Here is a 17,475-nt window from a genome sequence, read left to right on the forward strand (position 1 = left end):
GTGCCTGTCTGTGTCCACGTGCATACACGCACACACACATATGTGCGCTGTGGCAAGTCCACGTGAGGACAGAAAGGGGGCTGTCCACGGCAGACATGGCCTGGCTGAGCCAGGAGGTACCTCGGGCTGTGCACCCTGGCACCCCAAACAGGCTGAGGGTCTGAACGCCGGGAGGCAGTTCTTGAGAAGAGCAAGGCCTGGCCTCACCCAGCAGGCTGGGGCTCCTCCAGGGGCCTCTCCTCCCCCAGAGCAGCAGAAGTAAGCTCCCCAGGGCCCCAGTCCTGCCCCTCGAAGACAACAGGTTCTCCCCCTCTTGTTACTTCTCCAGGTCCGCTCCACAGGCTACAAAGCGGCGGCCTACAAACATGCTGGGTTGTGGCTCTAAATTTTTTTCAAAATTGCTGATGTTTAAACACGGAGATTTCAGATCAAAATGGAAAAAAACATAAATACATATATATGTATATATATATACATATATATATACATATATATATATGTATATATGGAGAGATGAGAAGTGTAGCCGGGGGGCTCACACCCATACAGAGCGACAGGAGCCACTGTCCAGGCTGCCAGGGCACCCCCCCACCGCCCCCCTAACCACCCGGCTCCAGGAAGCATGGGAGGGATGAGAAGCCCTGGTGCAAACACCCTCTACAGATGAGAGCTCGAGGACGGGCGTGGGGACCTGAGCTGAGGCTGTGCTCATCCCGCCCGTACGCCTTGACTGCAGGCCCCTCAGCCACGTACCAAGGCTGGCGCCCAAGACACAGCCGCTAGCCTGACTCTCAGCTACATGGTACCACCTCCACTTCCCAGGAGCGAGGGGGCAGGGGGCATGGGCAGAGGCAGACAAAGAGGAGAAAAGGTGTCCGCTCATCAGAGGAGAAGCAATGTAGGGCCCTGCAGGGCCAGCCCCCGAGAGGGGTGCCCATGAGCTGCGTTCCGTTCCAGAGCCCTAGGCGCCCAAGGATGCTGGGAAACTCACATCCTGGCTCTGTCCTTCCTTAACCGCCGCCCCCTGGCCCCGCCCGTGCAGGGCTCCTTGGTTGTGGAACCTGAACCCAGGAGGGGAGACAGGGCAAGAGGCAAGGAGAGGGGGAGGGTCACTCTGGTCGTCACACCCTGGTGGCCACCCATGGGCTACCAATTAGAGCACAGTGTTGGCCGGAAGTGCTGGGCCTCAGGTCCCCCACTATGCTTCCAGCAAGGCAGGCCAACCCTTCCCTGCTGCTGGCTTACATACTTGCAGGGATAGGCAGATCACCACCTCTCTGGTTGTGCTTCATGCTGTCACCCAGCCCTCACTCCCTGTGCAGCCACCTCCATGGGCCAAACATCCTCCTCCCTGATCCCAAGCCTCCTTGTCTCTCAAGGGGCCACGAGGGTGGCCACACAGGACCACTGGCTGTCCCCGTACAGCCGTAAAATGGGGATAAAATGCTTCGCCCGGTTCTTTACCACTCAGGCCGATGGGAGGGGCACAAACTCCCCAGATCTGTTTTCCACAGACATCTGGCTGCCTTTTACCCTGACCGTATTTTTCTGGACCCTCCTCTCTTGACCAACTCCAGAAACACCAAAGCCTGGGGTTTGGTGGACAAGCCATGCTGGAGGAGTGGGTTTCCACGACTCAAGAGTTCACAGGGGACTTCCTATTTGCATCTCGTGTGGGTGTCCTGAGAGCTCTCTGAGGAGGGCTTCATCCGCTGTGCTCGCCCTAAATACCCCGGGGTGTGCCCCCGTCAACCCTCCACATAAAGATGCTTTCCTAGGCACCAAAGACTCTGCGGATGGGGAGGAAAAAGGCTGCCCCCCCAAGCCCCACGAGGCTGTTCACAATAGCACTCACCCTCGTAGGACAGGACGTGGCCCTTCTTGCCCTCGTAGATGACGTGGCCCTTGGGCAGGCTGTCCTCCCGGCTGCGGTCCAGGCGACTGGGGCTGTCCTCACCGATGATCCTGGTGATGGTGCCTTTGTAGAGGACGTCGGCCGGAGTGCCCTGGAGGTGCAGAGGGGTTGAGCGCCTGGCAGGCTCCACCTGGGGACCCCCTTGCGCTCACCAGGCATGACGCGGGCATGATCAGCAGACCTACACGGGTCCCTCCAGCTCCACACACACACACACATGCTCACATGTGCCAGGCCCACCAGTGCACACGTGTGTTCATCCACATGCTGCTTCAAAGGGGGAGACGCAACCACACAGAACACCAGGTCACAGCTTACTGACACCCACGGTTAAAAGAAACCACTTGGAGCCCCTTATACATATTCGCTCATTTAATCCTAAGACAGGTCCTATCACCATGCCTGTTTCAAGGGGGAGACTGAGGCGCTGAGCGCTAGGTGACTTCATCCAGGGGCACAGCTGGGACTGGAACCCAGGCAGTCTGGCCCTGGAGTCTGTGTTCCAACCTGTCCCGTGTGGGTTTTACCTTCTCAGAGCCCTGACATTTAACTACTGACGATAATTGACAGGGGGGGTGCTGAGATGTGGCCCCCATGCTGTGCTGATGAACGTGGGCCACGCACCCCTATTTCCCAAAACCAGGGGTTCTCAACCTCGACACTCTGCCATGGGGGGGCCAGTTGCTTCTTTGTTGTGGGTGCTGTCCTGGGCATCCCTGGCCTGCACCCACTGGATGCTAGAGCTACCCTGTGTCCCCCCAACCTCCCCCCTCCAAGGTGTAACAAAGATGTCCCTAGGCATTGCCCAATGTCCCCTAGGAGGCAAAATTGCCCACAATGGAAAACCACTGCCTAAGAGAGTGAGCTCCCTAGTGAGGGAGGTATTCAAGCAGAAAGAAGACGGTCACGTGGAGTAGCATCCTGCCTTGGGCAACTTCCAAGAACATGAGTGTGGGGCCCAAAATCTGTGTCTGGAGTCAGACTGATGGATGGCAAATAGCAGCTTTACCAGCAAGTTGCTGTATGACCTCTGTCAAATCACATTCCCTCTCTGAGCCTATACATCTCTACATCTACAGAATGGAAATAATCCCTGCATCTACGATTCTCAAAGGCATTTGGCATAGACAAGCTGTCCCCAGCTCAAGATGTTTATGATTCTGTGAGCCGTTTCACATATGTGGGCGTCCCTCTGTGTGCCCAGCCCTGGACCAGTGGACCCCGAGTCTCCCCCGGGAACTCCTCTGCTGAGAAACATCCCCCTGTGGGGTAAGAGCAACAGCTAGCAACCCCCTGGACCTCTACTGCAGATCCTGATTGGCGAGGAGAGAGACAGCAAGACACTGAATGCAGACAGGCTCCCCCCGACTTCTCACAGCAACACACGCGTGGTGTGTGCCCTTGGGGACAATACACCGGACAGACTCGTGCGTGCCTGGAGACTGTTGGCCTGAGGCCTATTTCAAGGCTGAGCAGCCTCAGGGTGTGGCCCCGACGAACGTCACTCCCAGGGCGGGTGGGAGCACTGGCGAGCAGAGAGTGTTGGGGCTTCCTCGAGTGCCCGCCGGGCTCGAGGATGTGTGCGTCTGAGCGCACGCGTGCGTGTGGCCTGGGCATGATTTCATCACCACCCGATTGCAGGACGGTGGGAAAGTCAGACTACCATGCATTCTGGCAGCTACCACCCTCTGCCAGAGACAACTGAAGGGGTGTGAGTGACCGAGACAGTGTGGGTCCAGGTGCCTGGAAACCTGGGGCAGAAGGTGCCTAGGAACTGCAGATGTCAGCCTTCGATCACCAATGCCTCCACAGAAAGACCCTGTGAGCAGCTGCTCTTACTAGAGAGACCGTCCCCTGCTTGAGTGAGTGTGTGCCACCGTGGGGACCTGAATACCTTGGCCTGACTTTTGCCCCAGGTACCTGTTCTTTGCACTCAGCGAAGCCGCCTCCAAAAGTCTGTTATTTCAAAATCTACAGCTTTCTCCTCTGTGGTGTGATCTGAGGCCACCGCGGTCAAAGACACCTCATCGCGGGCCAGCCTATGGCCTGATGCTCCACCGTTAACGTGCGTGTGGGCGGGGCAGGGTGTGCATGACTGTGGATGTCCGTGTGTCTCCCGGTCTGTGCGCCTGCGTGTCTGTTTTTCCACATGCCCTGTGTCTGCACTGTGTCCGCGTGTGTGTGTCCGTGCGTGTGTCCGTGTATGCAAGCGTGTCTGGGCACGCACACCTGCGTGTTCTGGCTCCTCGTTCTCTGGCACGACGTTCTAGAGCCAGATGCAGCTGGGCACAAAACTCTGGGTCCACTACTTACTAGCTACGTGACCTCAGGTTTAACCTCTGAGCTTCGGTCTTCTTATCTACAAAACGAGCCATAATAGCATGGACTCTGGGCCAGTGTAAAGTGTCTTGTCTGGAGCTGGGTGGAAGGGAAGATAAGAAAGCCAGGGTGTTAAGGACTCCAGGAGGTGATGGAGCCACACTTCCTGCTCGCTGGCCAGCGAGGAGAGAGTTTAACGGGCCCCAGATGTGCGGGGAGCCCCCCACCTCGGTCAGGTAGAGAACTGATCCCCGCTCCCTGACACCGGAGGGCCTCGTGATCGGCTCGCCCTGCAAGGCCTGGGAGGGGGCGGACGTCATCCCGCCCTCCCTGCTGCAGAGGTGAACGTGGCTGCGATGCCAGACTGCGGCCCAACACCACAAGGTCAAGGCTAGCACAAGACGAATCCTTTGTTTTCTGGGACTGAAGTCAAAACCAGGGAGGATGAGGACGGCACACGAGGGGCCACAGGGGTGGGGGCCGGCTCCGCCAGGGTGCAGAGCACCTGCCCGCTGACACCCGGCAGGGAGTCCCCCTCCTGCTCCAGGCACCATGGCCCCTCGCTGGTCCTTGCCCGTGTCAGAGATGCTCCCACGTGCTGTCCCCTGAACCGGGAATGCTGTTCCCCGAGACTCCCGTGGGGCTCACCCCCAAGAAGTCTCCCCCACTGGCCTGGGTGGCCCCGGGCGTTCTTAATCGCAGAGGCTTACTCCATCGGAAGCACCGGATCCTGTGAAGCCATCGGCCCAGTTCTGACCGGTCTGTGTATCTCGGGCCACCTGCTGCTTGACCGTCAGCACCTCGCAAGGGGCACCTTGTGTGTGACGCTCGGCACCTAATGGGCCTGGCTCCAAGCGGGCAAATGACCAGAGCATGAGCTCCTATCGCCAGGACATCGCCCTAGCCACCAAGACCGGGGCCGCACAGTGACGCCAGAGGGAACAGATGGGCTGGCCCACCGCTCTGCGGCGGTCAGGGCCGCATCTGGAGCCCCGGCCTGCCGGTCCCCCCCTCCTCCCTGAGGCGGGGCCCCAGGACACCTACGTGGGTGATGGAGCCGCGGTAGGTGATGGGGCTCTCGGAAGGCACCCGCGTGCTGGGGATGCCCTTGGTGATGCTTCCTCCTGGAACCGAGCCCAGGGATGTCCCTAAAAGACACGAGACACGGGGCATAAAGGGTGTCTGCAACCCCTTCCCAGGGGACGGTGCTCCTGACCTGCAAGGCCCCCTTGGTGTCTCAACGCAGAGGACCCCCTGCCCCTAAATGGGTGAACCATCATGAAGACGGGCTTCTGGACCTTCTGGGAGCGGACGATGCTCAGCAGATTTTGGATAAAAGATCCCGCTCCCACCTAGACCCTCCTCCAAAGAGCAGAGGGGCAGCCGCTGGGGGTGCAGGGCAGACTCTAGGCCTCACGTCCACCCCTCATGCCCTCACCTCTCAGCACGGATGTCTCCTGGGCTGTGGGCACTCCCAGGCTCTCCGGTGGCCCAGCCTGGCCCCGTGGGGACAGCTGCTCCTGCTTCACTCCGCTGAAGGGTGCTGGGGATGGGCGAGGGCAGTGAGCCATGTGCCACTGGGACAGGGACTCGGAGGGAGGGCCCCCACCTAATCCTACCCAGGGGTGGAGGTCTGGCACTGCCGGGGATTTGGGAGTGCCACCCTCCCTGCAAGCTCAGGCCATGGTCCCAGCAGCCAAGCTGCCTTCCCTCCTCCCCCCAACATGGACAGCTGGAGCCAAACCTGGACCGTCCAGGTAGGGGGGGCGTAGATCCTTACCCAGCTTCTTGGGGTCCATGGCGAGGGGCAGCCCCATGGTGATAGGGCCCACAGGGGCCTTGGCGTGCTCGGAGTATGGGACGTGGAGCTGCACCGACATGCCCTGCGAGGGGCAGAGGTCATGGGGTCACAGGGGCCCCCACAGTCCCTCCACCCCATGCCCAAGCCCAGCCAGAGTACCCTGATATCCCCTTCCACGAAAGCCCAAGAGGAGAGGAACCTCAGGATCACATGCAGGTCAGGGCACTGGGACTCAAGTCCCAGCCCTGCTGCTCAGCCGAGTGACCATGGACAAGTCCCTGGCTCTCCTGAGCCTCGGTCCCTTCACCTATGAAGTGGCCATCATGATCTGGTATGGTTTAAAGGGAACGATGCACGCATGTGGGCTGGGACAGAGCAGACACCTCGCCCCGTCCCTCATCACACAGGTGGGTAGGTCAGGGAGGCCAAGGGACAGGTAGTCCCAGACAGGCTCACCACGTGCTGTGTGTCTAGGCCATTCAATCTTCCATTTCACAGAGGGGAAACTGAGGCACAGAAAGCTTAGGTAATTTGCCCAAGGCCACACAGTCTGGTTGCAGGGCCCATGCTCTTGACTACTCCAGAGTCCCAAGGTCCTGAGTGCCTGGGACAAGCTCCAGCCAGCTCAGACCCCAACAGTGCTGTGCATAGAGATGACCCTGGCCCCCTGGGTGCCCAGTTCCCACCCAGCTATCACCGCTTCTGATGCCCCCATTTTATAGATGGAAAGACTGAACCCCCAAAAGAGAAAGGGGCTGTTCTCCGGGCACCAGGCCACACAGACGCTCCTGGGGAGGCCCTGGCCCTCCCGTCTCACCTGGGAGATAGCACTCATTTGCCTCTCGAGGACGCTGGGGTGCTTAGTGGAGGAGATGAGGGGCGGCGGGTTGGAGATGGTGGGTGGGCGTGGTAGCACAGGCCGGACACTGTCGTGGAGGCCCAGAGGCAGTGGGTGACCTGCAGGGCACATATCTGTCCATCACAGGGCCCCAGCAGTGGTCATGCCCCTGCCAGACAGACCCCCCCAGGCAGGTCCCTGTCCCCACACGCCCCTCTCCTGCCCCTCCCATCTCTGTCCTGATGAGCTCCTGTGTCTTCAGGTCACACGCCACAACTCAGGGAAGCCTCCCTCCGTCCCACCCTGTCACAGCCCAGTCCCTGGCCCAAGCCCCTCCTCTCTGGCCCAGACCTTTTAACTGGTCTCCCCGTTCCCACTTTACCCAACCCCTCCGCCCCGCCCCAGCAGTAGCCCATTCCCCTCACAGGAACTGAAGGATCTTTCTAATAAGTCTACTGGTTCACATCCTCCCCTCTGCTATGAACCTTCTATGGCTCCCCCACTGCTTCCAGAATGAAGTCTTAACCTCTGACTTGGCTCACCTGACCTGGTGCTTGTGGTCTCCCCAGGCTTTTCTTTCCACCTGTCCATTCTCTAGCTCTAAGTCACTGATAGAAGGCAGAGCCCCCACTGTAGGGCTGCCCCTCACCAGCTCAAGCACCTCCTATGGCTCCCTATTGCCAGTGGCTTCAATCTTAATCCTGCAAATTTCTCAAATCTCAGTAGATCTCTTCTTTTCCTTTCACTGACCAGACTATCCCTCTTGTTGGATCTCATCAGACTCTAAGATCCTTCTGCATGCGGTTCCAAACCACTGCAAATAGCTGGCACCCAATGATGGTGTCGGCTGACTCAGCTTGGCACCTGAGGAGCCCAAGCGTGGGCCAAGCTACTCACCAGGTGGGGCGTAGGAGAAGGCCGAGGGGTCAGGGGCATGCGGGGAGGCCTTGATCACCTCACGAGGCGGCACAGGGAAGGGCAGGCCTGATGTCCAGCACGGGGGCTCTGTGGGCAGCTTCTGGCCGTCGGGTGCAAAGGCTGGGAAGAACACAGGCTTCTCTGCTGAGGGGACGAGGGAGGGCAGTCAGCCGAACTCGGCCAGCCCTCAGGGACCCAGTGGCCCCGGCCACCCCTGCTCACACAAGGCCCTCCTGTGCCCACAGCACTGACCTTGGGCAAGGATGGGGTCCTGGCCAGCAGGAATGGGGGTCTGTGTTGGGAGTCCCCCAAGTCTGCAGGCCGGCATGCCCTGAGCCCCTGAGATCCTAGGGAGCTTCTAAGTCCCAGCATGCCAGGCAAGCGAGGCGCCCTGGACAAACCTCCACAGCAGGGGCTGACGGCCGGTGGAACAGGGCCTGCTCCCGCAGACACTTGCTCCAGGGCACGATCGCACCGCCTGTGTACTTGTCTGCGGCCGAGCTGAGCCACTGCGGCCGAGACCGTCTGGCCCATAAAGCCTACAATATTTACTGTCCGGCTCTTTCTAGAAACAGCTGGCTGGCCTCTGCACAGCAATGAAGGCTCGCCATGATACGTACGCCCCGGCCGGAGGGGCGGCCGGAGATCCAGACACTCGGGAGAAATCCCCGCACAGCAGCCTGTTTGTGGAACACGTACCGGGCACTGTGCTAAGTGCCTCCCACCCAGCGTGGACCCAAGGAGCCTCCCTAGTGAGCTCGCGAGAGCTGCTAGCTCTGTCATACGGAGGGGAAACAGAGGTACAGACACATCGGTGGTGTTGTCTAAGGTCAGCAGCAAATACCTGGCCAAGTCAGGATTTGAATGCTCGCCGGCCTGCGCAGCTCAGGTTACAAGACAGGAGGGTAACGCGCCCCCCCTGCTCCGTAGCCTCCTGCGGGCCGGCACTTCTCAAGTGCTTTGTGTGCGCCGACTCATTTATCCTCGCTACGCCCAAACAGAACTGTCACCGTCCCCGTTTTACAGATGGGAAAACTGAGGCCAGGAGAGGGGAGATCACCTGGCCAAAGGGCCACAGCTGGCAAGGGAGGGAGCTTCGAGCCCAGGCAGTCAGGCTACAGGCTGTGATCTGAGCCTTCACTAGGCACTCTGCCCACAGGAGGATCAACAGCAGATGCCCCCAGATTCTCAGGCCTGGGGGACACCCTGTAGACAGGGCCAAAGGCCAGGGCCTCGGGTCTGTCATCATGGTGTTCTCCCGCCCACCTCCCACTCTGCTGAAATCTGCCTCAAGCTCTGAACCTCTCCCTTGAGAGGGAAGGGCTTGGGGACCAATCCCAAGAGAGAGAACTGGCTGAGAAGTTGGGCAGGAGACACAGCTTGGAAACGCCAGAACTCTCCAGCCCCTGGGACAGGAATAGCAGGCAGGTGTCATCTCTTGGGCCACCTCCGGATGGCAGAGGAAGGTTGTGAAAGCCCACTGAGGTACGGCAGCAGAGTGTCAGCATCGATTAGTGATGCCTGCTGTGGGCACAGCCGGGGGCAGGGGAGGCGTGCTTGTTCCAGATCCTCTCTCTATCTCCCCCATGAGAGACCGAGGTCCCCCAGAACCTGTGCCCTGGTCGAGTGGGCAGCCCACAGGAGAGCGTGCAGGGACTAACTCAGTGGAGGGATTCCGCAGCCCTGCCGTGAACTCCCCCGGGCCTCGGCTTGTCCAGCTGCGCCTGGCCTGTGCTGGGTTCCAGGGCTGGAAGGGAAATCTGGGGCTGGGCCAGGCTGGGCAGGAGGCCGAGAGCCTGCAGAGACAACCTGTTCCTCCAGCTGGCCCCAGGGGAGTCGAGGGCCTGGCTTGGCTGAGCCGCTCCACGCAGGGGCCAGGGAGCAGGGAAGGCTCCTGCGAGACCAGAGAGGTAGTGCTGGATGTAAAGTTCACACATGTGCCTAAGGACACTGAGCAGCGAGGCGGACCCTGTGAGAAAAGCACACAGTGCCTGCTGCCCGGCACACCGTCTGCGGCGGGGTGCCCTTCCAGGGAACAGCACAACCCTAGGCCAGACTCAGAAACCACTGGTGGTGGCTCACTTTCTCCCAGGACAGAGCCTATGACCTGTCCCAGCAGGTCCTGGCGAGCCCCGTGTGGTGCCCAGCCACCCACGGGCAGCCTAGCCCTGCTCAGATCTGACACAGGCCAGAGCTGTTTGGGCCCCGGACATCACCGCACAGCCAACACCTGGGCTGCTGCCCCAAGGCTGGAAGGTCTTCTGGAGCCAGACCCCGCTCTCGCCCAGCAAACGCCACTCCCATCACGGGCTGTCCTGGCCCCAGTACGGGGGGGCTGCAGGGTCCCAAGAGAAGGCAGACACCCCGGCCCCATCCCCACTCGAGTTCATCAGCAGGCCCCACTGGCTCTGCCTCTGAAACAAACTCCCCGCGCACCCCCTTCCTCCCCACCTCCATGGTCACCCCTGCAGCCCAGGCTGCCACCACAGCTGATCAGGAACAGCACTGTGGCCTCCTCCATCTGCCCAACACCCTGGAGCTCTTACTCCTCAACAATGATCAGAGAGAAAGAAATCTTTCCAAAACAGAAAGCAGATTCTCTCCCACAACACAAACACATTAAAACTCCTCCTGAAAAGGCTTCTCCCACACCAGAGACAAAGTCCCCGTGGTACCATGGCCTACGAGGCCTTACACAATCATGGGCCCCCATTTCCCTCTCTGATCCTCTATCCTACCCTCTCCCCAGCCACAGCGACCTTCTGGCAGCTCCCCAAACACACCAAGCTTGTCCCCACCCCAGGGCCTTTGCACATGCTATTCCCTCTGCCTGGAACGCCCTTCCCCGGGATCTTCCCATGACTGATTCATCATCTCCAGAGAGACTGCTCCTCTGAGCCCCTCCTCACCCTGCTTTTTTCTTCAATTGCATGAAGTAACCTAAAGTCATCTTGCTTCCTTATGTGCGTGTCCTGCCTTAACGTCCTTCTCGATCACAGAAAGAGCTCCCCGAATCAAGGAGTTCATCCTGCTCACTGCCGAACCCCCGTGCCTAGCCCAGCACTTGGCCATCACAGGTGTTCAGCAAATGTCCTGGTCCAGTGGACAGCCACAGGACAGCCCGTGTGCTGGCCAGGATGCACGCCCGCCCCTGTGGGTGGCGTCTGAGACTTTCTGCAGCAGGTGGAAGCGGCCGCAGGGAGGCAAGGGGGCAGGTTGATTAAACAGGGAATGTCTGGCAGGCCTGTGTCACTTGTGGGAAGTGTGGAGCCGTCCTCCTTCAGGGATAGCCCTGCTCTTTGTCCTCAGACAGGCAAGCAACACCCATCCTCAAGGAGGCCTGTGGCCAAGGGCCAGCCTGGCTTTCTAGAGAAGAAGGGCTGTTCTACCCAAGCAGGGGGTGCAGGCCACCTGAGCCCACCCGAGCCCACCCGTGTACTGTGCTGCTCAGGGAGGGTGGGCTGGGGTCCTGCTGCCCTCAGATCCCGAGGGCAGGAGCCAGCAGAAGCCTAGGCTAGCCCAGTGTGGGGGGACCCCCGGAGGACCGGCTCCCATCACCTGTGATGCACATGGCCCGTGCGGCACGCCAGGCTGCTCTGGAGAGGGTGCCCCTTTGGGGACACAGGCCTGGAGCTTCTTGGGTCCAGTGGGAAATGTGAGGCAGAGACAGATAATCCAAGAAACCACGCCTTGCCTGTCTCCTGACCTTGAGCTTCACGTGGCAACAATAAAGCACGCCCTGGGCAGTTGCTGGAACACAGCTGCTCAGGGAATTACTCGCACGGCTCCCCAGTGAACCCAGGGACCCCCGCCTGGAGTAAGGTCAGGATGAGAGCTGGAGGGAGCAGTGCTTCCTGCCCAGGCCCCAGAGTTGCTGCCAGCTGGGCGCTGAACCTCAACCACGGTTCTAGAAGCTCATGTGTGGGCTGAATCACATGGAGTCAGAGGCTGAGCCACAGACGTGCTTACATGCATATACAATGCTTCTGAAAATGTTTTAAAGTTGCCAACGTTGAGAAACTGCAGCTCAGGTGAAAACATGGATTTCTGGCTTCCCCAGAAGCACAACGGCAGGCCTGTCCTGCCACGGGGTGACCTGGCTGAAAGCCAGTATGTGCCTACCTTAGAGAGAGCAGGGGTCCTCTGATTCACCCCCGTTCCCGCCGTGCCCTACTGTCCCCCCGACCTGTTCGAGTCCTCTAGCTGGCCCGCCCCGCTACTCTGCTTGGAGTCCGCAGCAGCTGCTCTGGATGCACAGACGCCCCTTATCCCTCATCCCTGCCAGGCCCCCCACTCTCCCCTGCTCTCCACCACGGCCACGGGCACACACTCACCCTCCTTGTCAGCAGGAGGCACGGGGCTCCTGCTTTTGCCTCGAGGGCTGCTGCTGGGCTGCTGGGGGGTGTCGTTCTCTGGCTGCAGGGGCTGCGGTGGCGGGGGGGCGGGCGGAGCTGTGTCCTCCCGGGGGGGCTCATGGACTTTGCTGACCTGCTGAGAGAAGCAGGGGGGAGAGTATCTTTACAGGCGGTCCAGGAGCCACAGAGACGAGGAACAGCCTTCCGGCCCCCTGCACATGACAAGCCTGAGAGCCACGGCAGTGAGGGGCCCAAGGGCACCAGGCTGGGAGGGCAGAAGGGAGACCAGCAGGCCGCCAGCTCCCTGGTTCCTCCAGAGCCCCACCCTGCACGCCTGCCAGCTCCCTGGAGCCGTTCCCACCTCATCTCCATGGGGATTTCTCCAGGAAACACGAGGCTGCTGGGAAGAGCTGGGAAGAGCTGGGAAGAGCGAGGCTGCAGGTGCTGCCCCCCGCCCCCTGGGGCTTTGCGCCCGCCCTGATCTACTGCCTTCTGGAAGCAGCGGTGAAGGGTGGGGGGGGGGCACGGTGGCTGAGGCCTTGCTTGGCAGTAGTTCTGGGGTGCGAGAGGGGGTGCCGGGGCACTCACGATTGGGGGTATGGCGGCTGCCCGCTGCTTCAGCTGCTTCAGGTCCAGCGGCTTCTGGGGTGAGACGTTGGCCCTGGTGTCACTGGTCGGGGTGAGGAGGCTGGGCCGTGGTGACAGCAGCCTGAGAGAGAGACGAGCGTCAGCCCGCAGGCTCACAGCTGGCCTCTCCTGGCTCCAGTCCTGCACGACGGGGCTGGAGGGGCTACCAGAAGTGAGGCAAATGTCCAGGGTCACCCGGCCGAGGAGACCAACCAGGACTCTGGGGGTGGGGAGCAGGGACAGACGACTCCTCCCTCCCTCCTCTGGTCCTTGCTGGCTCCATGAGGAGCCAAGATCTCTTCCAACCCCAGCCCAGAGGCCCAGGCCAGGATCAAACACTCCCCAGAGAGCCCGAGGCAAGCAAAGTCCCAGGGACGCCCGGACTCAGGGCCCGAGCCACACATGGCCCGCCAGAAGTTGCAGAAAGCCGAAGAATCAACTAGATGAAGGCTTGGTGAGTTTAAGAGATTATTCATCACCCAAATATGAGAGGCTCAGGCACCAGGGCGTGGGACTGAGTGGACCCCACTTATTGGAGGACAGGAGTTGGGGAACCTACCCTCTCAACCAGAATGTTCCACTAACTAGAATCTCACTGTTTACTGAAGGGCTAAAAGCAGGTAGACTGCAGGCTTTGTATGGAGGGGCTGGTCAGCAAGTACACGGTCTACCTACTGGCCAGAAGTGTGGCCATGAGCTGAACCGGGCCTATAAATGCTTCATTCCCCAAAGTGAGGTCATGTCCATCTGCTGTAGACGTACAGAACTGGGCACCTGTAAAGGGCACACAGTGGGGCCGAAGCAGATGCCAGGGGCAGGGTCCCTCCAGTGTAGGGCTGCAGAGTCTGGGGCACCCAGGCAGAGCCTGCCCTGCGGGGTGGGGCTCCTGAGCTGTTCACAGATGTCACCTCCTTCAGGAAGACTTCAGGGATTTCCAGGAAATCCCAGAGTATTGGGCACAGCAACTTGCCACAAACCCCGTCTGGCTCCCTAGTTGGCATGGAGTGTCCAAGGTGGGAGCTCAGTCTGCCCCCACCTCACACCCTCACCCACCCACCAAGGCTGCCAGGTTCTTGCCCAGCTGTTAACTCTCTCCTGCGATCTGCACTTGCTGAGCACACAGCCGACCCAGCGCTGTGCCTGGGGAGCACAGACACCCAGGATCTGGTCTCGGCCTGCAGGACGCCACAGCAGATGACCGAACAGGGTGCATGAGGGCACTGGCCATGGGCTGGGATTCACCCAGAGGGCAAAGCTAAGGCTGGGTCCCCAAAGCTGGAGGGTCCTGTGGACACAGCCCCTACTGTGCTCTGCGACCATACCAGGTGATGCCACGTGCAGACTAGAAGCCACAGCACTGCCTTCCAGGTAAAAGCCGTGACAACCAGAACATGGCTCACACCACTCCGCAGCCCGGCAGCTGGTGCCAGACCCCCAGCGAAGAGGAAAGCACGCCTCCTTCTGCGGATGGAGCCAGGCAGACACCTGACTCAGGGCCTAGGTGCCCTCTGCTCTCGATGGTGGTGGGGCCACCGAGCCGTGGCCATGACAGGCTGTGCTGCGGGTACCTGCCTCCCACCCGCATCTGCCACATGCTCGGCTGAGCGGAGACAGACACGGTGACGCCTGGTGGGGCTGCCCGAGGCGTGCAGGTGGGGCCGGGCGCAGGGGAAGGTCGTTCTGACTTCTCCATGCTCAGCCGGCCTCCACGGTCCTCCCCACCTGCTCACCCTCCCTCCCGCCCTCACCTCTCCACCTCCCCAGACCCTGCTCGCGCTCTGCTCCGCGAGCTCTGGGGCCTTTCCTGTAGCCGCCGGCCCTCCCTGCTCCCCTGCACTCAGGACCCGGGCCCAGGCACCCTAACGGGCCTAAGCACCAACGCCATCAGCTGTCCTGACCTCCCCACCTGCCTCAACCCTCCACCACGCCCAGCCTCCCCTTCCCTCTACCTCCCAGCACCCATTTAAACCGACCCGCACTTGTAAACTTCAATTTAAAAATGGATATGCCGCTTTGGAAGAAGTCTGGCCGTTCCTCAAGAGGCGAAACGCAGTTATCACCTGACCTGGCAACCCGGCTCCTGGGGGTCTGCCCACAAGAACTGAGAACACAGGCCCACAAGAAAACCTATTCACGAAGCTCACAGCTGCACCATATTTGGGTGGAAGGCACCCAAATATCCAAACACGGGTCCGTCCACACAACAGACTACGATTCAGCCATAAAAAGGAAGAAGTATGACACCTGCTACAACATGGACGGATCTTGAGAACAAGATGCCGAGTGAGAGAAGCCAGACACAAAAGGCCACGTGTTGTGGGGATCCACTGATAAGAAATGTCCAGAAGGGGCGAATCCACAGAAGAGACCTGAGTGGAGGCCAGGGGCTGGGGGCGGAACGAGGAGTGATGCTGGAGGGTACAGGGTTTCTTTCTGGGGTGACGGAAACGTTCTGGAGTTCAACAGCAGTGATGGTCGCACGCCTCTGTGAACAGACTAAAATCCACTCAACTGCATGCTTTAACGGCTGACTTGTATAGTCGCTGAATTATAGCTCCATAAAGCTGTCGTGAGAAGAAAATAAAGAATGTACTATGTGCTAACCATGAAATCAAGAGTTTGATTAACTGTACCGTTTCCACAAACGATGAAATGTAGTATTTTACAGGTGTACAAAAATACGAAACTACTACAAGACACAGTACTAAAGTTAAAAAATAACATTTTCTATCATGTAAGTATGCTTTTATAACACATACAAAGTGAAGTGTTTGCCAGCGAACTAGGGCCCCTGGGCCCTCCTTCGGTTTCCCAACAGCTCCTCACCCAGGAAGGGTCCCATCACATTAGAGAGCAGGGGAGCAGGGACCCCCCCTCAAACGCTCTCAGCAAGCACCCATTCAGGGCACACACAGAGACCCAGACTCCTCTTTCCGGAGTCCCCCACCGAGTGAGGCAGGAGCTCAGCGGGGACTGGGGCCATGGGCATAGCACTTCACAGTTACGAGAGGCCTCCTGTCACCACCCCGACCTCTCACTCTAAGAGGCCAGCATCCAAGAGCAAGGGCTTGGGTTCAAGTCCTTCACAAGCCTCAGCGTCTGGGAAGATACTTAGCACGGACAGGACTCCCAACTTTCCCTCGTTCCAGCCGCCACAGTGGGTGAGCGCTGCCTCCAGGAGCCCTCCTCAGGGGCAGCCCTGCCTCTGTGCTCTTTCCTTTGTTTTCCTGGAAGACAGCAGCTTTTATGTTCCTCTCCGGAGGCCCGGGGGGGGCGGGGCTCTCGGAGCCTGGCACCAGGCATGTGACCCAGGAGGAGAGGGGAAGCCAGCAATGCGGCTGGGAGCGGTTCAGGGCTCATGCTCCCAGTTCAAATCCCACCTTCAGCTGTCGGACAGAACCACTGTGCCTCGGCTTCCCCATCTGTAAAATGGGCATGAGAACAGTCACCCCTGCCCTCCCAGGGCTGTTCTGTGGGTGGAACAAAGGACTGCACACGAAGCATGGATAGCAGCACCTGGGGCTGAGCGGGTCAGGTGATCTTCAAATCACTGTGGGTTTTCTTCCCACACTGGAGGGCCAGGGCTGGGGGAGGGGGATGAGAAACGAAGGACTGGGGACACCCTGGGTCTGGACAGGGTGCCCCTCTCTGTCTGCTAAGTGCCCCCCTTGGCTTCCCTATGATCACCAGGCTGAGCTCATCCTTGCTGCCATGCTGGAGGGTAAGGGAAGGCTGGTCGTGAACACTGTCTGCATAGACATGGTTCTGTTGCTCCCTGTAGGGCCAGGTCCCTGCCCACCTGTCACCTCCTCTCCTGTCCCTCTCCCTCCCTCCGCTCTGCCACAGCCCTCTTTGCCTTCCACCGAACATAAACTCATGCAGCCGCAGGGCCTTTGCACTGGCCGTTCCTCCCACACCTCCCACTACAGACTCTGATCCCTCCCATGCCACCTCCTCAGAGAGGCATCCCTGACTGCTCCACACACGGCCTCTGCCCAGCACCCCTGATCTTCCCATCTCCCACTTATCACAGGAGCAGTTTTGCTTCTTGAATGTTCCCATCCCATACTAGCCACTCTCGCCAGAATGGAAGCACTCTGGAATCAGGGGTCATCTGTTCTGTTCCCAGCATCCCTCGCACCTAGAAGGGCGCCTGGCACACCCTGGTGCCCAGTCAATCATTTACGGAATAAAGAAATAAAAGTGAAATTGCTGTTGGGATTCCTTCAAAATTTCAGGGGCATGGGGGAAGAAGTCACACTCCAGCCCGCTCTTGGAGTACACTTTCGGTGTTCCTAAAGCAGATCCGAAGGCAGCTAACTGTTCATTGAGCACCTAGTGTGTGTGGGCCTGGCACCAGGCTGCAGTTTATGCTATGACCTCCATTATGCTCACAGGAAGCCCGAAAGTAGGGACACCACACCCATCTTATAGAAAACTGAGGCCCAGGGGAAGGGGTTTTCTGAAGTCTCCACCCCACCAGAAAGTACCCAGGCACCCTCTCTGGAAACTGGGACAGAGGAGGGCAGGCGAGCTCAAGGCTTAGCAATCAAATCCACTATCTCTGGTCGTCAGCCAAGAAAACTCCCAGGCGGAGCTGCCTGGCAGAAGGTGATGGAGAGTAAAAGCAGAATATGATTTCTCTCTCCAAAGGTCGTCGGGCAGCAGCCAGAACGAGACGCATCCTGGGCCTGTCCAGGGA

The 17,475-nt window shown here is 59.6% G+C and overlaps 1 protein-coding gene across 1 annotated transcript in view; it reads right to left on the minus strand.

Annotated features, from left to right (window-relative positions):
* NCOR2 (nuclear receptor corepressor 2) overlaps window positions 1–17,475 on the minus strand; it is a 164,559-nt gene that overhangs the window by 17,411 nt on the left and 129,673 nt on the right. The window contains exons 22-29 of the mRNA XM_081800960.1: window positions 12,735–12,855; window positions 12,126–12,282; window positions 7,771–7,935; window positions 6,853–6,992; window positions 6,015–6,117; window positions 5,673–5,777; window positions 5,279–5,382; window positions 1,754–2,006 (exon numbers count right to left, since the gene is read on the minus strand). Of these exons, the coding sequence (XP_081657086.1) occupies window positions 1,754–2,006; window positions 5,279–5,382; window positions 5,673–5,777; window positions 6,015–6,117; window positions 6,853–6,992; window positions 7,771–7,935; window positions 12,126–12,282; window positions 12,735–12,855 (1,148 nt within the window). The remainder of the gene's footprint in view (window positions 1–1,753; window positions 2,007–5,278; window positions 5,383–5,672; window positions 5,778–6,014; window positions 6,118–6,852; window positions 6,993–7,770; window positions 7,936–12,125; window positions 12,283–12,734; window positions 12,856–17,475) is intronic.

Source organism: Leptonychotes weddellii, chromosome 13, assembly GCF_054177405.1.
Source record: "Leptonychotes weddellii isolate Sample4059 chromosome 13, ASM5417740v2, whole genome shotgun sequence".
NCBI lineage: Eukaryota > Metazoa > Chordata > Mammalia > Carnivora > Phocidae > Leptonychotes > Leptonychotes weddellii.